Here is a 24,458-nt window from a genome sequence, read left to right as displayed (position 1 = left end):
TAATTTTTCCCCAATCACCACCTTCACCTGTTTGATCAAATGTCTAGCCACCACAATTCCTCGGATCAGGTTCTCAGTATGGTGGTGGAGCATGCAATTTACCCAATCACCATTGATGTGTGGTATTCCATCTTCGCCCCCTTTGGTGTGGAACAGTTGGTGGTGTATCCTCCAACAAAATCAGATGAGGGAGAGCCCTGTGTAGCAGCTGATGTCCGATTCAGTTCGGCTCACGCGGCAGCGCACGCAATGGCATACTGGGATGGCCGCTACATCTACTACCTTTGCTGTCGCCTACAGATGTGGAATGCGGCATGGAATGCAACGGCGGACATACGGACAGGCTCAACCTCATCTCCTGCAACAGCAGGCACGGCAGCACCGGATCCACCATCGTCGTCCCCCTTGTAGGAGACAACTACCGAGGAGTGGGCGCCCATCCCCAACGTCTCATGCCCCGCCACCAAGGCCCAGGAGGTCCTCGAGCTCATCCCCAACACGTCCCATGCCTGCCTCCTGGGGGCGCCCGTCACCTGTTCGGCGGATGGCTCGCGCCAAGTCACCACCATTGTGGTCTACCCTGACCCCGCCGTCGACCTCAACGACAAGGAGCTCGGGCAGCTCACACCCCCGCAGGAAACACTCTCCATCAGCGTCGGCACCTCTTCGGTCATCGAGGCGGTCGTTCCTTCCATTGTGGCCACCACCAATGTCGACCCCAAGGCCGGCTTGCAGGAGATAGACGCCCTCTCTGGCAACACCTCCAGCCCGGTGACGAGCGAGGATAACCATGGCGTCGTCTCTATCATCTCCAGGGACAGTGCTGCTCCAACGCTCACCATGTTTGCGCAATGCTGAAGTAGCGACGCCACTCCTGTGATGTTTGTACTCCACCCAGTTGTGACATTCTCATGGCTGGTGCTACGACCAAAGCCATGGCCATCATTTTGGAGGGATCAAGCTGAGGGAACTGAGTACAATGATGATTCAGATTTCTCTGTGCGTTTGTTTCGGAGCATGAAGAACCCATGTACTTTGAGCACAGAACTATCGAGCAAAAATGGTCTTCAGTTAATGCGGCTCAGTCAGAGTCCAATAGACGAGCCTCTCAGTTGTCTTGAAGATGAACAAATCCGGTCTTGGTATTCGCAGGATCGTGCAACACATAATGCAAAGGTATAGAGCACAAGGAGTCAATTACAGAAAACAATGCAGTGTTGGCCATTTGATATTTCTATAGGTTTCAATGCGACAGAGCTAGAAGGAATTTTTTCACCATGGAATAGTTGCTATACATGTTGGCTGTCTATTTTCTTCGGCCTCTCAACAGGAGCAAAGAAACTATCTGGATTGGACAAAATCTGATGCTACACAATTAAGTCAAGAGCATTAAATCCAGGCAGTGGCACCGGGAATATTTTCTCTTGGATCCTTTTCTATACATGCATGCCATATGGTCTTTATGAGTTTTAACCACAGCGCATGGGTGGGCTCAGAAGCAATACACTGGGAGCAAATAAGCTACAAGGACCTGCAGTTTTTCCCATCTTGTTTAGTGCAGACACTAGAAGGTGCTGAACATTTTATCCATTGTGGGACTGCCTATGGATTATATTTGGAGATTCTTCCACTAGTAAGTAAGATGTGGAAATCAAAACATTGTTGGGTATCTCTCTTGTGCCTCGTACGGTCGTACCACTTGTTCCTTGGTATTCTGGGTAGTACTACTAGCAATACCTTTCATGTGCACATCAGCTGTTGGGTTGAGCAACAAAATGGAAGGACCTCTAGACTGATTGTAGCTGTTGAACTAACACTTCGCCCATTACATGCGAGGATGCTAATGGTCGTGGAAAAATTCAGGAAGCTCATAAGTACAGTTACAACAGAGAATTATAGTTTAGGTGGTTCAGTTATGTATCCAGGCAGTGTTCATGGGAGGAGAGTGCAGTATTCTATAGTGAAGAGCAAGAAATTCACTAGCAACATTTTTCTATGCCTGGGCATTCACTTGGTGGGAAACATAACTATTCTAATTCAATTGGATCCATTTTTCACCCAATCAGGGGAGCCATTGCCGTTGCCACAACCCGAACCCCCAGGGTCAACTTCTGTTCCAACCAATTTTGCTATAGAGTTCAGGAGCAACTTGAGAACTAATTCTGAATCTCTGCATATCACTGGTGTTCTTTTGAAAATGACTCAGTTTTGGGGTGCTACTCATGATATCAATACGTCTAGCTTTGGGATCCATCCGGTGGAAACTTTGTTGATTATGATTGACCTGGGGTAGTGTACTAACCCATGCTTATTTGGCAAATGGTTTGTCGAGTCTGGGAGCAGTAAAACCAGCAAGGTTGTTTGGCAAGCATCTATGAAGTATTTCTGGAAAGAGCTTGTTCATTGGGGCCCTGATTATGCCATTTCTATTTGGTCTCATGAGTAACTTCTCATGTGATTCTTTTAATTCTTTGAGAAATGGTGATCAGCTAAACAGTCGGGAGAGCACCACAGCAACCTATACTTTGGCATTAACCACTTCTATTCAGTTCATGTTCTCTATGAGAATTGAGCACTCCGGGCCCCTGTGTGATAATGTGCACTCATCTAGTGACCAAGGTGCAGGAAATAGTACTAACAAGAGAAAAGTTATGCTGACTGTTCTATACGAGGTGTGGCTTACAAGATGTCTGAAGTTGGTCATTGAAGGACCATCTGAGAGTTTGCGAGTTTTTCAGCTGAAACCTTCCTGATCATTATGTTCTGGCCTGCACTGTTAGAAAGCTCCTGGTTGTTGCCAGAATATTAACTAGAATTGTTCAGTTTAATTCTATGGGAGGAAAGGCACCGGCTTTTGCAGAAATGTGGAATTCCAAAATTTTCCATCTAGAACTACTCCGCTACGACAAGGTGCACCAAAGTTTTGATGCAAAAATGCTTCACGGCCAAGAAATGGAGTTATGCACTACAATTGTCAATTTGTTGCTCCTTCGGAATCAACGATGGTACTCTTTGTGCCATGATTGCTCATGTGATCTTACCAATGCTTTGGTTGTTGTTTGGGTTGAATGCCCTGCCGACGAAGTGCATAAGTCATTGGATCCCACCATGACAGCTCCTGATCTTGAAGAACCAAAGAAACTAATTGCCTGGGTAATCAGAAAGAAAGCACAAGCCATGAGTGGTACGACGTCCTATACATTCTGCCATCAAAATCCTTTTCAAGAAGGGAGGGATTTCATCACCGTTGCAGCCGTCTTCGCACTAAACTTCGTCGGCCTCAAGTACTACTTCAGCTTCGACTACCATCGCAGCTCTGATCAGTTCCATGGACATCGAGTGCACTGGGACCCGGGCGGATGGCAATGGTGTCGGCCTGGGGTCAAGCCGAGTTTCAAGAAGGGAGGGATGTTAGGAGCCCACTTTAACCTGCACCTATACATGGGCCTACCTCCTTCGACCAGCACATGGGCTGGGCCTGAGCATGCATCATCGCGAGCGAGGCTGGCTACAAATACCCGCACAACAGGCAGCGAAGAAACTATCCTAGCTCGGATCACGAACTGGCATGGCGGCTCCTTCTTCTCCCACCTCTGGCTCTCTTCTCAATCCCCATTTCCTGCTGCAACTTGTATCCCCAGATTAGCTACCTCTTGTAATCGGCTATTGTGATTGAGTAGTGAGAGTTGGTTCCTAACATCTGGTATTCAGAGCCTGGCCACCACCCTTCCACCCCTAATTTTTTCCCCAATCACCACCTTCACCTGTTTGATCAAATGTCTAGCCACCACAATTACTCGGATCAGGTTCTCAGTATGGTGGTGGAGCATGCAATTTACCCAATCACCATTGATGTGTTGTATTCCATCTTCGCCCCCTTTGGTGTGGAATAGTTGGTGGTGTATCCTCCAACAAAATCAGATGAGGGAGAGCCCTGTGTAGCAGCTGATGTCCGATTTAGTTCGGCTCACGCGGCGGCGCACGCAATGGCATACTGGGATGGCCGCTACATCTACTACCGTTGCTGCCGCCTACAGATGTGGAATGCGGCGTGGAATGCAACGGCGGACATACGGACAGCCTCAACCTCATCTCCTGCAACACTAGGCACGGCAGCACCGGATCCACCATCGTCGTCCCCCTTGCAGGAGACAACTACCGAGGAGTGGGCGTCCATCCCCAACGTCTCATGCCCCGCCACCAAGGCCCAGGAGGTCCTCGAGCTCATCCCCAACACGTCCCATGCCTACCTCTCGGGGGCGCCCGTCACCTGTTCGACGGATGGCTCGCGCCAAGTCACCACCACTATAGTCTACCCCGACCCCGCCGTCGACCTCAACGACAAGGAGCTCGGGCAGCTCACACCCGCGCGGGAAACACTCTCCATCAGCGTCGGCACCTCTTCAGTCATCGAGGCGGTTGTTCCTTCCATTGTGGCCACCACCAATGTCGACCCCAAGGCCAGCTTGCAGGAGATAGACGCCCTCTCTGGCAACACCTCCAGCCCGGTGACGAGCGAGGATAACCACGGCGTTGTCTCTATCATCTCCAGGGACAGTGCTGCTCCAACGCTCACCTCATGTTTGACGCAATGCTCAAGTAGCGACGCCACTCCTGTGATGTTTGTACTCCACCCAGTTGTGACATTCTCATGGCTGGTGCTACGACCAAAGCCATGGCCATCATTTTGGAGGGATCATGTAGAGGGAACTGAGTACAATGATGATTCAGACTTCTCTGTGCGTTTGTTTCGGAGCATGAAGAACCCATGTACTTTGAGCACAGAGCTATCGAGCAAAAATGGTCTTCAGTTAATGCGGCTCAGGCAGAGTCCAATAGACGAGCCTCTCAGTTGTCTTGAAGATGAACAAATCCGGTCTCGGTATTCGCAGGATCGTGTAACACATAATGCAAAGGTATAGAGCACAAGGAGTCAATTACAGAAAACAATGCAGTGTTGGCCATTTGATATTTCTATAGGTTTCAATGCGACAGAGCTAGAAGGAATTTTTTCACCATGGAATAGTTGCTATGCATGCTGGCTGTCTATTTTCTTCGGCATCTCAACAGGAGCAAAGAAACTATCTGAATTGGACAAAATCTGATGCTACACAATTAAGTCAAGAGCATTACATCCAGGCAGTGGCACCGGGAACATTTTCTCTTGGATCCTTTTCTATACATGCATGCCATATGGTCTTTATGAGTTTTAACCACAGTGCATGGGTGGGCTCAGAAGAAATACACTGGGAGCAAATAAGCTACAAGGACCTGCAGTTTTTCCCATCTTGTTTAGTGCAGACACTAGAAGGTGCTGAACATTTTATCCATTGTGGGACTACCTATGGATTATATTTGGAGATTCTTCCACTAGTAAGTAAGATGTGGAAATCAAAACATTGTTGGGTATCTCTCTTGTGCCTCGTACGGTCGTACCACTTGTTCCTTGGTATTCTGGGTAGTACTACTAGCAATACCTTTCATGTGCACATCAGCTGTTGGGTTGAGCAACAAAATGGAAGGACCTCTAGACTGATTGTAGCTGCTGAACTAACACTACGCCCATTACATGCGAGGATGCTAATGGTCGTGGAAAAATTCAGGAAGCTCATAAGTACAGTTACAACAGAGAATTATAGTTCAGGTGGTTCAGTTACGTATCCAGGCAGTGTTCATGGGAGGAGAGTGCAGTATTCTATAGCGAAGAGCAAGAAATTCACTAGCAACATTTTTCTATGCCTGGGCATTCACTTGGTGGGAAACATAACTATTCTAATTCAATTGGATCCATTTTTCACCCAATCAAGGGAGCCATTGCCGTTGCCACAACCCGAACCTCCAGGGTCAACTTCTGTTCCAACCAATTTTGCTATAGAGTTCAGGAGCAACTTGAGAACTAATTCTGAATCTCTGCATATCACTGGTGTTCTTTTGAAAATGACTCAGTTTTGGGGTTCTACTCATGATATCAATACGTCTAGCTTTGGGATCCATCCGGTGGGAACTTTGTTGATTATGATTGACCTGGGGTAGTGTACTAACCCATGCTTATTTGGCAAATGGTTTGTCGAGTCTGGGAGCAGTAAAACCAGCAAGGTTGTTTGGCAAGCATCTATGAAGTATTTTCTGGAAAGAGCTTTTTATTGGGGCCCTGATTATGCCATTTCTATTTGGTCTCATGAGTAACTTCTCATGTGATTCTTTTAATTCTTTGAGAAATGGTGATCAGCTAAACAGTCGGGAGAGCACCACAGCAACCTATACTTTGGCATTAACCACTTCTATTCAGTTCATGTTCTCTATGAGAATTGAGCACTCCGGGCCCCTGTGTGATAATGTGCACTCATCTAGTGACCAAGGTGCAGGAAATAGTACTAACAAGAGAAAAGTTCTGCTGACTGTTCTATACGAGGTGTGGCTTACAAGATGTCTGAAGTTGGTCATTGAAGGACCATTTGAGAGTTTGCGAGTTTTTCAGCTGAAACCTTCCTAGCATCATTATGTTCTGGCCTGCACTGTTAGAAAGCTCCTGGTTGTTGCCAGAATATTAACTAGAATTGTTCAGTTTAATTCTATGGGAGGAAAGGCACGGGCTTTTGCAGAAATGTGGAATTCCAAAAAATTTCATCTAGAACTACTCTGCTACGACAAGGTGCACCAAAGTTTTGATGCAAAAATGCTTCACGGCCAAGAAATGGAGTTATGCACTACAATTGTCAATTTGTTGCTCCATCGGAATCAACGATGGTACTCTTTGTGCCATGATTGCTCATGTGATCTTACCAATGCTTTGGTTGTTGTTTGGGTTGAATGCCCTGCTGACGAAGTGCATAAGTCATTGGATCCCACCATGACAGCTCCTGATCTTGAAGAACCAAAGAAACTAATTGCCTCGGTAATCAGAAAGAAAGCACAAGCCATGAGTTGTATGACGTCCTATACATTCTGCCATCAAAATCCTTTTCAAGAAGGGAGGGATGTCATCACCGTCGCAGCCGTCTTCGCACAAAACTTCATCGGCCTCAAGTACTACTTCAGCTTCGACTACCATCGCAGCTCTGATCGGTTCCATGGACATCAAGTGCACTGGGACCCGGGCGGATGGCAATGGTGTCGGCTTGGGGTCAAGCCGAGTTTCAAGAAGGGAGGGATGTTAGGAGCCCACTGTACATGGGCCTACCTCCTTCGACCAGCACATGGGCTGGGCCTGAGCGTGCATCATCGCGAGCGAGGCTGGCTACAAATACCCGCACAACAGGCAGCGAAGAAACTATCCTGGCTCGGATCACGAACTGGCACGGCGGCTCCTTCTTCTCCCACCTCTGGCTCTCTTCTCAATCCCCATTTCCTGCTGCAACTTGTATCCCCAGATTAGCTACCTTTTGTAATCGGTTATTGTGATTGAGTAGTGAGAGTTGGTTCCTAACACGGAAGAGGGTCATGCCTTCGGTGAATGCCAAGATTGGAATACGAGAACACACTCCATTGTTATATATATACACATGCAGATCCCGTATGAGCAGAACAAGGCTTTCCCATGTAGGTCATACCGTCCACCATGTGCTTACCCTTGCCTCTACGTTTAGAGGCGTGGGATGAGCGCTACGCTGCTCACGCCTCGGTCGTCCGCCCCGTTGAAAACTTCAAGCACAATGCTGCCTGAAAGGCATTGCAGGCGGATAGCGACCACGCCATCTGATCCCATTACGAGGTGAAACAGGTAGAGTTTGCGGTGGAAAGGGAGCGCATCAGATGACACACATTTGACATGAACATGTTGCCATTCACAGAGGCGAATCTCGCCCCATTGGGCGTTCCCCCTCTTGAAAAAAATTCGTTTCACACCTCGGCGACGACGAGCATGAACAGGATGAAGACTACATCGTCTGACCGTCACACGGGCTACTCGTCACATTTGCATGTGCCCCATGCACTGCCTCCCCGTTGTCGTGGTGAGGAGCAGCTAGTGCTTCCCCCAAAACGTAAGAAGTCATTAGTTTAGTAGTAAAAAGAAATGTCGATAAGCGTTTCTTCAATCCCGTGTAACCACTTTTCTCTCATACGCTTACAGTGACTTCGTTAATTTCAGGATATTGTGTCGGCTCAGTATCTCAAATTCACTCATGAAGGTACGGTGTACGAACGTGAGTTCATGGGGTGAGTGCATGTGGTCATCTGCGTTATACTACTGTTTTTTAAGAAAAAATGGCTACCGTAAGAAGCATAGACGGACCGAAAATTTTCTTCTTTCTATCAAATAGTATTATTATATAATAAATAAATAAAATTTGGCGAACCTTGCGGGTTAAGTGTATTCTATTGCTAGTAGCTTCTTGAATGACAAGAGGGAAGCGGTGCTGAAATTTGATGAGCACTTCTGGATCGTGAAATACGGTATGCTTGCAAAATGCAGAGATGTCGTGCTTTCGGTCTTCGGCTCGAGGGGCCATTTGTGAGCGGTTCGAGAGACTTCAAATACGATTTACACTGACTCTTCTTCCGCGGCAACTTGGAGTTGGTAACAATCTGATCTAAACCCCTTATGCATCTTCATGGTGATCCTGGACCGTGATCGTATGAAGTTTTTTTGTATTCTATTACACTTCCCAATAGATAACGGGCTCCAAGGCCTCCTACAATGCCACTTGGTATGCGGCCTCCGCCTCCTTGTACTCTCCCCTCACCATCGGCGACGGTGGTGGAGGACGTGCCTTGATTTCGACGGTGCCGCAGTGGCGCACATTGTTCTCGGTGGCGAACCAGACATCTCAGTTCAGGGAGTCTGGCGCGTGTGCCAGGTTGTGATGCTGCTCCCGCGTAAGGAGAGCACGCCGCTTGCATTTCTCCTCTGCACGCGCCCTCTCGGTCTGGGGCACGGCTGGCATCGGAATGCAGTGGGGGTCGAGATGCCAGCCAGGCGGGAGGTTGACATCCGGCCATGACAGCGGGACATTGTACTCCCATTGGTACTGTGCGCGGTGCCTGGGGATGTACAGTCGGTCGTGTGGCCGGCAAGCCGCCCCCCTTCCCCCGGGGCACCGAAGTGAAGCCGGCCGTCCCACGCGATAAGCCGGCCTCACAGTCGTGCTTGGCCTTGGCCTTGCCCTTGTTTAAGAACCCCGTGTCGACGGCGAGGGAGGGTAGAGTTTGTGTCGGACGCGAGGGGGAACATGTGGCCAGATATGGATGGAAGTAGGGAAGAGAAGTGGGTTAGGTCGCCCCCCCCCCCACCCACCCCCAAGCATGCTTGCCATTTAAAAGGACGCGTGGACTCTGGACGCTTCGAGCCGCTGCCATGCGGGTCCCGAGATAGGTGGGCGGCATGGACTATGATCGCGGTGGTGGTTGGGCGGCCGCCGCGCGAGCTCAAGGTGGACAATTAGATGGCGTGCGGCGCGTCGGCCTAGTGTCCGTGTGGACACAAATCAGACGCAAATATAGACCGGAAATGCGTTCACACGAACATCGAGCAGACAGATTTAGGTTTAGCCGGTGTCCTAATCCTTTTTGACCAAATAGACACGGGCGGATGCGTTGGAGTTCCTTGACGATCGAGTCCGACTTTGGGAGGAATTTCAATTGTGTTTTACTACTAGCTCCTGGACGATCGACTCCGAATTTGGAAGCATAAGGATTCCTATATCGATGCCGATGCATATTATATATGTGTATATATGTACACATATACGGAGTACTATTAACGCCGGCAGCCCTCACGTTTGCTGCCCTGTCTGCGCGGCTCTTGTTCTCGCAGGGAAGAAAGGAAAAACCGGACCTTGGTTCCGGAGCGAGGAACATGGAGGAGGATCTGCGTGAACCTCACCACACGTAATTCTATCCTGGCTTCTCCTCAAGTTTTCGCCTTTTTCTCGAGCTCTGGTGCAGTTTTTACTTGTCTTATATACATTATTACTGTTATCGTAGAAGCCGAATCGATCTATCTCTTCCCTTTCCATGGTGCCGGTTAGATCGAACCTTCGTTTCACACACGCTCCTCCGCTAGTTCATAGATACACCTCCCCTCATTCTGCCGATTAGGCAGCCGGTGGCAGGAAGGTGAGAATATCTACGTCCGGACTCTTCAAATTGATCGGACGGGATCTGACATGAGAGTAGAAGAAATTTGATACAATCGTATCCTTCAAAGTCTATTTAATTGTCCGGGCTGTTCGACACTTCTTGCATTGCCCTCGTATATGAGATGAGTATTAGAAGTGACCAAGTGTGTCCGGTCAGTTATTCTGCGTCTGTCAAATAGGATCTGGCCCACCACGGAGCATTTTTCTTCTTTCTTTATTATTTCTTTTCTTCCCTTCTCTCCTTCTTCACCAATCACATGCATGTGCTGGGATGTATAAGGAAAAAAGTGAGGGACATGACTGCACGGATGGATAACTATGGAGTTAAAACGGACACGGCAGACACTGTCCGGGCGCGTCCACGGACGTTTGAGGGGCCAAATTTGTCTTAGTCCAGATGAAGATGCCCTTAGTCCTAGTGCCTCTGTCCGGCTTGTAGTTAGATTAGTTTTTTCTAGTCCTTCTATGATAGATGATGGCGCTTCATCTTCGGACGGGCCTTCCGTTGGACGACAAGGTTGTTTCTTGTCATGCATGCAAGGCGGTGCAATTTGATGTGCTTTAGATCAATTCAAAAGTTCATTGATGATGAATGTAGCTCTTTGGGCGATGATTTTTATGGACACGTGCATGAAGGCTTCATGGCTATCATGAAGGAGGCCAGGCTGGTTCCGTAGAAAAAAGCTGACAGCTCGTTCTAACAACGATAGTGGTCGTTCAGTGGTCCAACGTGAAAAACAAACACTGACTGCATCCTGCAAGATCCGCTAGAGACACATCTTCGCACGCCCTCCGACGACACTAGACGCACCGCGCGGACGGGTGCTGGGTGGGGAGGACATTATTCCATCTTCAAGGAGTTGCCGCCAGCTCACCTTCCTAAACAGGACACAAATCCTGAAAAAAAAACATCTAAAAATGGAGCAGGAGCCCTCCCACCGATAAGGATCGAGATCCATCGCACCTCCATGGCCCTACATATAAGTTCGTTTAGAGATTTCATTATGAAGACTACATTCGGATGTATATAGACATATTTTAGAGTAAAGTTTTACTAATTTTGCTCCGTGTTTTATTCTAATAGTGAAATATCTAAAAAAAACATATATTTAGGAATGCAGGGAATACAAGTTGTGACCTTGGAAGTTCAAAACATACTACACACAGTTCACTTAGTTTTAGGAATGCTCATTGATTTGTAAGTATTTTTTATAGAAGTATGGAAAGTTTATTTGGAAACGGAGGAGAGACATGATTAGCAGTAGTTCGTTTTGAGCCAGCACATTCCTGTGCTAACCGCTCGTGGTGAAACGCGCAACGAACGAACGGGCGCCGATCTACAAAACCACACTTGCCAGAGTAGAGTTTTTTTTTTAAGCTTTGCCAGAGTAGAGTGAGCACCAGTAGAAGCCGACCCACACCACAAAATTTCCCCAATCTATTCTCTCGAGAGACTAAGCCGCCGCAGCCCGCAGCGAGACGAGAGGAGGAAACCCTAGCCAAAACTTCCCCAATGGCTAGCCCCGCCGCGGGCGACCATCGCTACCTTTTCGTATGCACCCACGGCGATTGTCAGCTTCGAGCTTTTGTTTCCCATGAGTTCGCCGAGGATCATCGCCGTCAGCACAAAGACGGTCGTTCCGAGCTGGCCCACGCCAAGCAGGAGCTTGAGGCCCAACGCCATCGAGGGCGGCGCAAGGCCAGCTCTCTTGAGTCATCTTCCGGCGAAACCGGGTGAGATCCCCCTTCCCTCCCCTTGAGCTTTCTATCTACTAGATCTATTCCCCTGCGCGCTCGTTAAAAAAAAACTCTTTTTAGCATTCTAGGGCGGAAAAAAATCCTTTTTCCCCATCACCGGCAGCTTACGGGTGTATTTCTTGGTTTGCAAATCAGCTCAATCTTGTATACGCCATCAAATCTAACGCAAAAGCATGGGGAAATGGCTAGCTTTCAAGCAGCCACTTTGAAATTGGATCTAACATTCCTCCTGATTGCCACCGCCCGTCCAGGGAAAGAAAGCCCCCAAGTTTAGTCTCCACGCTGTGTTCACCACTGACATTACTTTTAGGCTTGTCCTGTTGTACCAATTGCCGAGTAAGTGTCAATATAATGGCGATATTACGATGGCTGGTTCCTGATTGGTATCTCAAACAGAACTGAATTGTGGAATAGTATGTTGGGAGAGCGCTGAATTTTGTTCACAGATGTATTAGTTGTCGTACCAGAATCACCGTTGAGAACAATATTAATGTAGTTCTAATAAAGATAAAATTGTACTACTATCTTACTCATTGAGCTTGTTCCCTTTCAGGTGTGATGAGCATGCTGGAGATACTGATCAACAGCTTGATGCTATAGAAGTACAAAAATCGATGCATGGTGGGATCGAGAAACAAGCAAAGAACGACACAATCTTTACTCCCAAGCAAGCTGGGTTAGGCAGGTCATACAGGGACATGTTGAAGGACGAGGAAGAAGATGTGGTTTCGTACCGTCGTTTCTGGGAATGCACTTGGGGCCGCAAGTTTGGCTCCTTCGAAGGCTACAGTAATCTACTTATATGATTCATGCTCTTCTTTTCTTCTTACTCTATTATGCTTCTGTACATTACATTGTTCCTTACCTAAAGCTTTGCTTGTGAGTATCTTGATTTTTGTCTTCTAGAGTTCTACTTAGTATAATTAACTAGAAAGGGGATCTTTTTTGGTCAGTTATATATTTTTGCCTGAATTAAGAGACGTGACAAGAGCTAATTACTTGTATCCTTCCCTTTGTTTGGCTGCAGCCTTTGTGTCTCCCATACTTTATACATATGGAACCATCCCAGCAATGCTGGCCCCTTCGGCTTCTTGCAGATCTTCTCCATCAAAGTCATGGAGAATGAAATGTGGAGAATCAGGTGGCCAGTGAGGTATATGGCTTCATTGCCCGCTCGAGACAATTTGGATCGCAATCGCAACCTTCCTGTTTCAGCCAGACAAGGATGACCCCCAAATTCTCACTCAACAAGTAATTTTCCTTTCTTCTTAATTTCTCATGCCTGCCGTTACTAACTTACATAATCTAGTAATTGTCCTCTGCACCTTGTGTGTCTTTTCCCGTACTAAGGTAAGGTTTATCTTCCTCATCCAGACTTGACTGTTATCTCTAGACACCAGGCCATGCTAAGCAGGCCTCTTGGCTGCCTACATATGGTGCAAGGGAGATGTTTGGTCGCTTGTTAATCGGGTTTCATTTCAATTTAAATACAAATAATGTTTTGGAATAATACATCCTACTCTGTCCAACTGTTTAACAGTATATAATTTCAACCATGAACTACCAAAGAGCCCTATTGTGCGGTCCCTGCCTATTAAAGTGTAGAGCGCACAACCATAGGCTGAATCCACCCCAGTTTATCAAGGTGGTTGGTACCTGTGTTGCTCCAGGCATGGACACATGGATCTGATTTAGGATTACGTACTTAGTAGTGTCCCAAGTTGTCAGGTCAGGCATGACAGCAATCTCAAATCCAAAAAAAAGGGGAAAAAGACGCGGGTGTCTGAGTGCTGGCAGGTGTGGTTTGTCACAACATTGTGTAATTTGTGAAAAGAAACTGACCTTTATAGGGTGGTCAAAGTACTAATTGGATATTGTAACAAATGTGCTTGCAGGATTCCATTTTTGCAGTTGACTGGCCCGCGCCGCCCAATTGCGTTGATCGACCCTGTTGTCTTTGAGATTCAACTAAAAGTGAAGGGCACAAGCAGAGTGTGAAGATGAAACATTGATGGATTCGAGCGGTTTTGAATATGGATTATGGTTTTGGAGAATATTGGTGAGCTTGCCCGTCGTCCTTGGGCTGGTTATTTTTGCACACTAGGAGATCACCTCTGCGCTACTTCCAGAACGGTTGCAGCCACCTTTCATCTCCGGCTGATTTATTAAAGGGTCATTGGCCTGTTGATTACAGAGGTCGTGTGGTTGCCCGTTCTGCTGACATAGATGAGGATTTTTGTTGCTGCTTGATTTCCGGAGAAGGACGGTCTGCAAGTTGAATCCAGACGGTCGTATTTTGTCCTTCAAAGGGTGTTGTCTGTTGTGAACAATGAGGAATGCTCAACAGTTTCCGTGGAGCTACTTCAGAGGCGCAGGTACTGTCGTGCAGGATTGTGTTGAATTCAAGCCCCAAAAATCCCTCACAAGTGATGGTACTTGCAACCTTGGTTTCTGCACGGTTGCGCAGTTTTATTTGTGGTTGGTCCCCATGGCAAGAAAGTATGATATGATGTACGATGGCAACTGAGTTCAACTGCATCGGTTTGTCATCCCCATCCCCAGTAGCATGCCGTAGATGTCCAACTAATTAACTAGGTATGATTTTTCAAGTGTGCAAACTGTTTAGAAATCATGTTTATGTCTAGGCGGTCCAGGACTATTTAAAGGCCATGTCATGTTTTGGTGAAGTGCCAGTGGCACACTATGGTTCAGCTTTTGGCAACCACTCATATATTAGCAGGTGCGGCCAGTCTCTGAAGCTTACTTTGCGTTTCATCCCTTCTTCGAATTGACCAGCTCCTCTACTCAAGCATGCACTCACTGCTGAAATTACACTCTAAGCCGAGCGCTTTTCTGGAAAAGGTATCTTTGTTCGAGAAGGTGCTCAGCGCTTTTTCTTTGGAAAAGGTATCTTTGTTGAGAGGTGCTCTCGGCCAAAATGGATTATTCAAGCCTCGTTAACAGTAATATCACTTTAGAGCAATTTGTATACTTATAGGGATCACATACAATACAACAAACTCACAAAAGCATGATATGGTCCAGACAGCTTCATATTGAACCAACAAACTCACAAAAGGCATTATATATGGTCACAGCTTCATATGAAGTCACAGGTAGTCTAGCACAAGTGCCTTCCTAACTAAACAACAAAGTGGCCAATGCATATTCACATACAAATGACTGAAAAAACACACCACAATTAGAACGACTGGAAGAGAATTATCAAGTTCTTCAATCCACTCAAACCCCGATACCTTACCTGCCACCATGGCCTTAATTCATTGATTTCTCTTCTCATATAGCACATAATCGTTGTAATGATTCTAAGCTCATCTTCTACTATTGAACAAATCAAAGGAGTTGCCTTTGAGAAAAGTACTTGTTCATTGCATGTGGACCATTGAATCGTCGACGCTTGGACACCTACCTCTGTACACCGCATACCACTTTGTCTAAAAGAAAGAGAAAATATTTTCAAAAGGAAGGCAAGTTAAAAATTAACACATTCATTCATAAGCCACGTAAGCATTTATCACTTATGTCGTGGAACGATCCTTGACAGTAAGGAGTAGGGGTTATGAACGAGGCAAGATCTAGTTGTGGCGTAGGTGTGACACGGAGATTTACGAGTTCGGCCCCCTCGTGGTGGAAGGTAACAACCCTACCTCTCGATTTTGTGTCTGAGTATTACAATGGATTGTGAACACTTGTCCATGTGCTATGGGGTGGCTTATATAGAGTGTGTCACCCCCTGTCTAGCTATGTTATATAGGGATTTAAGTGATTGCATTGATGGTGGGCCGCGTGTGAAGTACCACATTGGATTAAAAAAAATCGGTGGTGAATGGATGAAAAAATCAGAGAAAATCACATTGCTTTATATTATTATTACTAGCACATATGCCCGTGCGTTGCAACGGGAGGAAAAACCTGTGCAAGAAAAACCCTGTGTGCATGTCAAGAAGGAACATTTTGGTTTTGGGTTTCGCCGCATGTGAAGTAATCAATCCGCTATTTTTTCATTCATTGATCGAGTGGATTTAAGAGTTTTATTAGGCCATCGCACGCCAGAGAAGGTCCGTGAATTATTCAATCTATTTTTTCATTCATTCGAGGGGATTTTAAGGCATGAAGTTCAATAATATGGAAATGAGGCGGGTCTTCTCTCTTCGAGTCAATGGCAGCACCTGCTAACCAATGGACAACGTAAATATTCAAGAACATACCGCAATGTCAGATTTGAAAGATTATATAATTACTTTTTTTACTTCTTAAAAAATAAAAATTATTATGAATTGCTGAATATTCTTGGAAACATTAACAAATTTTGAAATCCCAAATAATTTTCAAAACATCAATTTGCTTTTTGGAAGTTTCATACATTTTCAGAAATACAGAAACAAAATTTGAAATGGTAACATTTTCTAAAATTCACAAACATTTTTCAAAAACACGAACCTTCTATAAGAACACGAGCATTTTTTGAATTATCGAACAATTTTCAAAAATGGGAACATGTCTACCTTTCAGAACAATTTTAGAAAATGTGTAATTTTTCACATGAATATTATTTGAATTTGTGAGCATTCCTCTAAAGCAAGAATATTTTTCAAATTTGGAGCATCTTTTCAAATGTATTTTTTTAAGAATATTGAACAATTTTGCGTTGATTATCTTCAAGGCTTACAGTCCAGCTCTGTGCATTATGCAAATGGGCACTGTCATACCAAATTCATATTCCACCAATCTTACTGCACCAAGAGGGTTGTGCTTTGAATGCACACTATTCAAACAATATAAAAAGAAAATGTATGTCTAGTTAGGCATGTAATATTTTACAAAGTTGCACATATTACACATATACGCACATATATATATATATATATATATATATATATATATATATATATATATATATATAGACTATTCGTCACCCTGGGCGAGGAATAGTTATTCTTCACCCCCCCTCTATTTTATCACGAATGCACTGTAATTTTACGTTTCGTAAGTTTTTCTTATTTCTGCCGTAAAAAGAGGCCGTAAGAAAATATATAATCGCCGTAAAAAATATTTTATGTTATGTAGAATTACAAACGTAAAAACATAGTGCAAAATATACATAAACTCCAAATTTTCTTGTCTTACGACCTATATTTTTATTTTCTTATACAAAATTTTACGTAGTGAATCAATAGAAATGTAACTATTTGAATTCTAAATGTAATTTAATTATGAAGTGATCGTAAGATTACCTCGGGTGAAGAATAACTTATTCTGCACCCTGGGTGATGAATAGCATCACTATATATAAAGCAAGGTGCGTTTATATATAAAGCAAGGTGTGTTTCACCAATTTTTTAATCCATTCATTGCTGAAAGAAATTTTTTTCATTCGAGTGGTACTAAATTCTTACGCTTTCGTCTGCTACAAACAAAAAACGCTTTCCAGAATTTTGTACGTGGGCCGACCGTTGTGACCCAGCGAAGCCAGCCCACTTATTTTTCTGCCCAGGCAGCTGGGAAAATTCTATTTTCGCATAGGACAACAAATAATCGGAGCTTTGCACAGGATAAACCGACAATAGGCTGGCCTAGCTTTCTTTGTTTCTGTGTTTTACTTCTATTTTTATTCCCCTTCCCTTGTCTCTTTTTTCCCTTCCAAGTTTTTTTTCTTCTAGAATTTATTTCATAAATCCAAAATTTTCAGAAAACGTTCAGAATTAAAAAAACTCAAATTATAGAAAATGTTCAGAATTCCAACATTTTGTTGATATTTTGAAAAAAAATCGGAACTTGAAAAAGTTTCCCATTTTTTCAAAAAGTTTTATTTTTCAAAAATTGTTTCAGATTTCTAAAAACAAAATGGAATTTTAAAAAATGCTCAAATTTGGAAAACATTCTTTTTTTAGTGAAACTTTCACAATTCAAAATGAGGTTAAAAGGTACACATTTTCAAAAAATCCTATGAATTTTCAACACAAGTTCCCATGCTAAAAAAAATGTTCACAAATTCGAATAATGTTCGTGTTTTTGTCAAAGGATGGTGTTTTCCAAAAAGTTGGTGAATTTTAAAATATTTTCATTTTCTGATTTTTTTTTCTCGTTTTCTAAAATTCAAAATAATGTTAAAAGATACGCATTTTTTAGAAATGTTATGAATTTTCAACACATGTTCCGGTGCTAAAAGATGTTCAAAAATTTAAATAATGTTCATGTTTTTACAAAAAAAGTTTGTGTTGTCAAACAATGATTGTGAATTTTAAAAGATATTTCTGTTTCAAATTTTGTTTGCGTTTTTTGAAAGTGTACATAATTTTCAAAAAACAGTCCAGGATTTAAAAAATGGTTCATGTTTGCTAATTCAGAAACTTCATACCTTAAAATCTCCCAGATTGAAAGGAAAAGTAGATTAAATAATTCACGAGCCTTCTCTGTCGTACGATGATGTAATAAAACTTTTAAATACCCTCTATCAATGAATGGAAATGTAGCAGATTGATTACTTCACACCCGGCGAAACCGAGAAGCTAAATATTATTTTTTGCACGTGCACACAGGGTATTGCTTGCACATATAATTCTCAATAATTTTAAATGCATGATATTTTTTCTCCTGCTAATTTTTTTTTCACGTGCACCCACTTATTTCCCTGCCCACGCAGCTGGGAAACTCCTATTTGCCGCACCTGGCGACAGATAGTGGGAGGTTCGGACAGATAGCCCTAGACTGGGCCGTTCCGTTTACATTTTTTGTTTTCATTTTCTATTTAACATTTTATGTTCCTTTCTCTTTTTATTTCCTCTTTCCTCCTTCTTTTTTTCCTTTTTCATTTTGAATCTTATTTTTGTTTATTTTTGCATTTTTGATCAATTAATTTTTTTATGAAATGTTTATAATTTCAATTTCGTTCAAAATTTTGAAGAATGTTCAGAATTCCAAAATTTCATTCCCTTTTTAAAAATGTTCAGATATTAAAAAAATTGTCATTCTGAAATTTTTTGAAAACAGAAAAAATGTTTCTGTTTTACAAAATTGTTTTAGATTTTCACAAAAACATTGTATTTTAAAAAATGTTCCCAATTAAAAAAAAATCATATTTTAGTGAAATGTTCACGAATTCAACATAAAAATATTTTAAATAGCCCCATATTGCTCTTTACATACGGTCGTACAAATTTATAATCGTGTGTGAAACTACATGTAGTAATAAGATGTATGAAGTATGGATCTATTATTTCGGACAAAGGATGGATGTATTGGCACGTGAGCTAGCTGGAAAAGGACACTGAAATTTTTAAATGAAAAGTAATGTTCCCATTTTTTCAAAAAAATTGTATTTTCCAAAATTGTTCAATATTCTTAAAAAAATACATTTGAAAAGATGCTCCAAATTTGAAAAATATTCTTGCTTTAGAGGAATGCTCACAAATTCAAATAATATTCATGTGAAAAATTACACATTTTCTAAAATTGTTCTGAAAGGTAGACATGTTCCCATTTTTGAAAATTGTTTGATAATTCAAAAAATGCTCGTGTTCTTATAAAAGGTTCGTGTTTTTGAAAAATGTTTGTGAATTTTAGAAAATGTTCCCATTTCAAATTTTGTTTCTGTATTTCTTAAAATGTATGAAACTTCCAAAAAACAAATTGATGTTTTGAAAATTATTTGGGATTTCAAAATTTGTTAATGTTTCCAAAAATATTTGGCAATTCATAATAATTTTTATTTTTTAAGAAGTAAAAAAAGTAATTATATAATCTTTCAAATCTGACATTGTGGTATGTTCTTGAATATTTACGTTGTCCATTGGTTAGCAGGTGCTGCCATTGACTCGAAGAGAAAAGACCCGCCTCATTTTCATATTATTGAACTTCATGCCTTAAAATCCCCTCGAATGAATGAAAAAATAGATTGAATAATTCACGGACCTTCTCTGGCGTGCGATGGCCTAATAAAACTCTTAAATCCACTCGATCAATGAATGAAAAAATAGCGGATTGATTACTTCACATGCGGCGAAACCCAAAACCAAAATGTTCCTTCTTAACATGCACACAGGGTTTTTCTTGCACAGGTTTTTCCTCCCGTTGCAACGCACGGGCATATGTGCTAGTAATAATAATATAAAGCAATGTGATTTTCTCTGATTTTTTCATCCATTCACCACCGATTTTTTTTAATCCAATGTGGTACTTCACACGCGGCCCACCATCAATGCAATCACTTAAATCCCTATATAACATAGCTAGACAGGGGGTGACACACTCTATATAAGCCACCCCATAGCACATGGACAAGTGTTCACAATCCATTGTAATACTCAGACACAAGATCGAGATGTAGGGTTGTTACCTCCACCACGAGGGGGCCGAACTCGTAAAATCTCCGTGTCACACCTACGCCACAACTAGATCTTGCCCTCGTTCATACCCCTACTCCTTACTGTCAGGATCGTTCCCACGACATGAGTGATAAATGCTTACGTGGCTTATGAATGATGTGTTATTTTTAACTTGCCTTCCTTTTTGAAATATTTTTCTCTTTCTTTTTAGACAAAGTGGTATGCGGTGTACAGAGGTAGGTGTCCAAGCGTCGACGATTCATGGTCCACATGCAATGAACAAGTACTTCGTTTCAAAGGCAACTCCTTTGATTTGTTCAATAGTAGAGATGAGGCATAGAATCATTACAACGATTATGTGCTATATGAGAAGAGAAATCATGAATTAGGCCATGGTGCAGGTAAGGTTATCGGGTTGAGTGGATTGAAGAACTTGATAATTCTCTTCCAGTTCGTTCTAATTGTGGTGTTGTTTTTATCATGTCATTGTATGTGAATATGCATTGGCCACTTTGTTGTTTAGTTAGAAGGCACTTGTGCTAAAGAACTACCTTGTGACTTCATATGAAGCTTGTGTGGACCATATATAATGCTTTTGTGAGTTTGTTGTTCATATGAAGCTTGTCTGGACCATATATCATGCTTTTGTGAGTTTGTTGTTATGTATGTGATCCTTATAGAGTATACAAATTGCTCTAAGTGGATATTACTGTTAACGAGGCTGATAATCCATTTTTGCCGAGAGCACCTCTCAACAAAGATACCTTTTCCAAGAAAAGCGCTGAGCACCTCTCGACAAAGATACCTTTTCCAAGAAAAGCGCTCGGCTTAGAGTGTAATTTCAGCAGTGAGTGCATGCTTGAGTAGAGGAGCTGGTCAATTCGAAGAAGGGATGGAAACGCAAAGTAAAGCTTCAGAGACTGGCCGCACCTGCTAATATATGAGTGGTTTGCCAAAAGCTGAACCATAGTGTGCCACTTGGCACTTCACCAAACATGACATGGCCTTTAAATAGTCTGGACGCTAGACATAACATGATTTCTAAACAGTTTGCACACTTGACCAATCATAACTAGTTAATTAGCTGGACATCTACGGCATGCTACTGGGATGGGGATGACAAACCGATGCAGTTGAACTCAGTTGCCATCGTACATCATATCATACTTTCTTGCCATGGGGGACCAACCAACAATAAACTGCACCGTGCAGAAACCAAGGTTGCAAGTACCATCACTTGTGAGGGATTTTTGGGGCTTGAATTCAACACAATCTGCACGACAAGTACCTGCCTCTGAGTAGGCTTCCACGGAAACTGTGAGCATTCCCTCATGTTCCACACAGACAACACCCCTTTGAAGGACAATACGACCGTCTGGATTCACTTGCAGACGTCCTTCTCCGGAATCAAGCAGCACAAAATCCTCATCTATGTCAGCAGTACGGGCAACCACACGACCTCTGTAATCAACAGGCCATGACCCTTTAATAACATCAGCGGAGATGAAAGTGGCTGCAACCGTTCTGGAAAGTAGCGCAGAGGTGATCTCTAGTGTGCAAAAATTACCAGCCCAAGGACGACGGGCAAGCTCACCATATTCTCCAAAACCATATCCATATTCAAACGCTCGATCCATCAATGTTTCATCTTCACACTCTGCTGTGCCCTTCACTTTTAGTTGAATCTCAAAGACAACAGGGTCGATCAACGCAATTGGGCGGCGCGGGCCAGTCAACTGCAAAAATGAATCCTGCAAGCATCATTTGTTACATATCCAAATTAGTACTTGACCACCCTATAAAGTCAGTTTCTTTTCACAATTACACAATGTTGTGACAACCACCCCTGCCAGCACTCAGACACCCGCGTCTTTTTCCCTTTTTTGGATTTGAGATTGCTGTTCATGCCTGACTGACACTTGGGACACCTAAACGGCTTAATCCTAAATCAGATCCATGTGTCCATGCCTGAGCAACACAGGTACCACCACCTTGGATAAAACTGGGGTGGATTCAGCCTATGGTTGTGTGCTTACACTTTAATAGGTAGGGGACGCACAATAGGCACTTTGGTAGCTCATGTTTGAAATTATATACTGTTAAACAGTTGACAGAGTAGGATGTATTTATTCCAAAACATTATTTGTATTTTAAATTTGAAAATGAAACCCGATTAACAAGCGACCAAACATCTCCTCTGCACCCATATGTAGGCAGCCAAGAGGCTGCTTAGCATGGCCTTGTGTCTAGAGATACAGGTCAAGTCTGGATGAGGAAGATAACCTTACCTTAGTACGGAAAAGACACACAGGTGCAGAGGACAATACTAGATTATGTTAAGTTAGTAACGGCAGCATGAGAATTAAGAAGAAGAAAATTACCTGTTGAGTGAGAATTTGGGGGTCATCCCTTGTCTGGCTGAACAGAAGGTTGCGATTGCGATCCAAATTGTCTCGAGCGGCAATGAAGCCATATACCTCCACTGGCCACCTGATTCTCCACATTTCATTCTCCATGACTTTGATGGAGAAGATCTGCAAGAAGCCGAAGGGGCCAGCATGTGCTGGGATGGTTCCATATGTATAAAGTATGGGAGACACAAAGGCTGCAGCCAAACAAAGGGAAGGATACAAGTAATTAGCTCTTGTCACGTCTCTTAATTCAGGCCAAAAATATATAACTGACCAAAAAAGATCCCCTTTCTAGTTAATTATACTAAGTAGAACTCTAGAAGACAAAAATCAAGATACTCACAAGCAAAGCTTTAGGTAAGGAACAATGTAATGTACAGAAGCATAATAGAGTAAGAAGAAAAGAAGAGCATGAATCATATAAGTAGATTACTGTAGCCTTCGAAGGAGCCAAACTTGCGGCCCCAAGTGCATTCCCAGAAACGACGGTACGAAACCACATCTTCTTCCTCGTCCTTCAACATGTCCCTGTATGACCTGCCTAACCCAGCTTGCTTGGGAGTAAAGATTGTGTCGTTCTTTGCTTGTTTCTCGATCCCACCATGCATCGATTTTTGTACTTCTATAGCATCAAGCTGTTGATCAGTATCTCCAGCATGCTCATCACACCTGAAAGGGAACAAGCTCAATGAGTAAGATAGTAGTACAATTTTATCTTTATTAGAACTACATTAATATTGTTCTCAACGGTGATTCTGGTACGACAACTAATACATCTGTGAACAAAATTCAGCGCTCTCCCAACATACTATTCCACAATTCAGTTCTGTTTGAGATACCAATCAGGAACCAGCCATCGTAATATCGCCATTATATTGACACTTACTCGGCAATTGGTACAACAGGACAAGCCTAAAAGTAATGTCAGTGGTGAACACAGCGTGGAGACTAAACTTGGGGGCTTTCTTTCCCTGGACGGGCGGTGGCAATCAGGAGGAATGTTAGATCCAATTTCAAAGTGGCTGCTTGAAAGCTAGCCATTTCCCCATGCTTTTGCGTTAGATTTGATGGCGTATACAAGATTGAGCTGATTTGCAAACCAAGAAATACACCCGTAAGCTGCCGGTGATGGGGAAAAAGGATTTTTTTCCGCCCTAGAATGCTAAAAAGAGTTTTTTTTTAACGAGCGCGCAGGGGAATAGATCTAGTAGATAGAAAGCTCAAGGGGGGAGGGAAGGGGGATCTCACCCGGTTTCGCCGGAAGATGACTCAAGAGAGCTGGCCTTGCGCCGCCCTCGATGGCGTTGGGCCTCAAGCTCCTGCTTGGCGTGGGCCAGCTCGGAACGACCGTCTTTGTGCTGACGGCGATGATCCTCGGCGAACTCATGGGAAACAAAAGCTCGAAGCTGACAATCGCCGTGGGTGCATACGAAAAGGTAGCGATGGTCGCCCGCGGCGGGGCTAGCCATTGGGGAAGTTTTGGCTAGGGTTTCCTCCTCTCGTCTCGCTGCGGGCTGCGGCGGCTTAGTCTCTCGAGAGAATAGATTGGGGAAATTTTGTGGTGTGGGTCGGCTTCTACTGGTGCTCACTCTACTCTGGCAAAGCTTAAAAAAAAAACTCTACTCTGGCAAGTGTGGTTTTGTAGATCGGCGCCCGTTCGTTCGTTGCGCGTTTCACCACGAGCGGTTAGCACAGGAATGTGCTGGCTCAAAACGAACTACTGCTAATCATGTCTCTCCTCCGTTTCCAAATAAACTTTCCATACTTCTATAAAAAATACTTACAAATCAATGAGCATTCCTAAAACTAAGTGAACTGTGTGTAGTATGTTTTGAACTTCCAAGGTCACAACTTGTATTCCCTGC

The 24,458-nt window shown here is 43.5% G+C and overlaps 2 protein-coding genes across 2 annotated transcripts; one reads left to right on the top strand and one right to left on the bottom strand.

The window, feature by feature from the left end:
* Positions 1-11,467: 11,467 nt before the first annotated feature.
* LOC125518332 lies at positions 11,468-12,989 on the top strand. Its single transcript, XM_048683208.1, has 3 exons — positions 11,468-11,813; positions 12,391-12,626; positions 12,865-12,989. The coding sequence occupies exons 1-3, from the start codon at positions 11,593-11,595 to the stop codon at positions 12,987-12,989; spliced, it is 582 nt and encodes a 193-aa protein (XP_048539165.1). The 5' UTR covers positions 11,468-11,592.
* Positions 12,990-21,088: 8,099 nt separating this feature from the next.
* LOC125519798 lies at positions 21,089-24,184 on the bottom strand. Its single transcript, XM_048684566.1, has 4 exons — positions 23,842-24,184; positions 23,027-23,262; positions 22,564-22,787; positions 21,089-21,933 (listed from the first exon to the last, which is right to left on the bottom strand). Exons 1-4 carry the CDS (start codon positions 24,060-24,062, stop codon positions 21,322-21,324), a joined length of 1,293 nt encoding a protein of 430 aa, XP_048540523.1. The 5' UTR covers positions 24,063-24,184; the 3' UTR covers positions 21,089-21,321.
* Between the last annotated feature and the right edge of the window lie 274 nt (positions 24,185-24,458).

The sequence above is a fragment of the Triticum urartu genome, chromosome 7 (assembly GCF_003073215.2).
Source record: "Triticum urartu cultivar G1812 chromosome 7, Tu2.1, whole genome shotgun sequence".
NCBI lineage: Eukaryota > Viridiplantae > Streptophyta > Magnoliopsida > Poales > Poaceae > Triticum > Triticum urartu.
Note: the sequence above shows the minus strand (reverse complement) of the source record. Positions and strands in the feature narration are given on the sequence as shown.

Bases quoted from the DNA above. Each gene is read 5' to 3' on its own strand.
- LOC125519798 (XM_048684566.1), bottom strand. From the start codon at position 24,062: ATGGCTAGCCCCGCCGCGGGCGACCATCGCTACCTTTTCGTATGCACC. The intron at 22,788-23,026 runs GTAATCTACTTA...GTTTGGCTGCAG, and splicing joins TGGCTCCTTCGAAGGCTACA to CCTTTGTGTCTCCCATACTT. The intron at 21,934-22,563 runs GTAATTTTCTTC...TGATGCTTGCAG, and splicing joins CCCAAATTCTCACTCAACAG to GATTCATTTTTGCAGTTGAC.
- LOC125518332 (XM_048683208.1), top strand. From the start codon at position 11,593: ATGGCTAGCCCCGCCGCGGGCGACCATCGCTACCTTTTCGTATGCACC. The intron at 11,814-12,390 runs GTGAGATCCCCC...GTTCCCTTTCAG, and splicing joins TCATCTTCCGGCGAAACCGG to GTGTGATGAGCATGCTGGAG. The intron at 12,627-12,864 runs GTAATCTACTTA...GTTTGGCTGCAG, and splicing joins TGGCTCCTTCGAAGGCTACA to CCTTTGTGTCTCCCATACTT.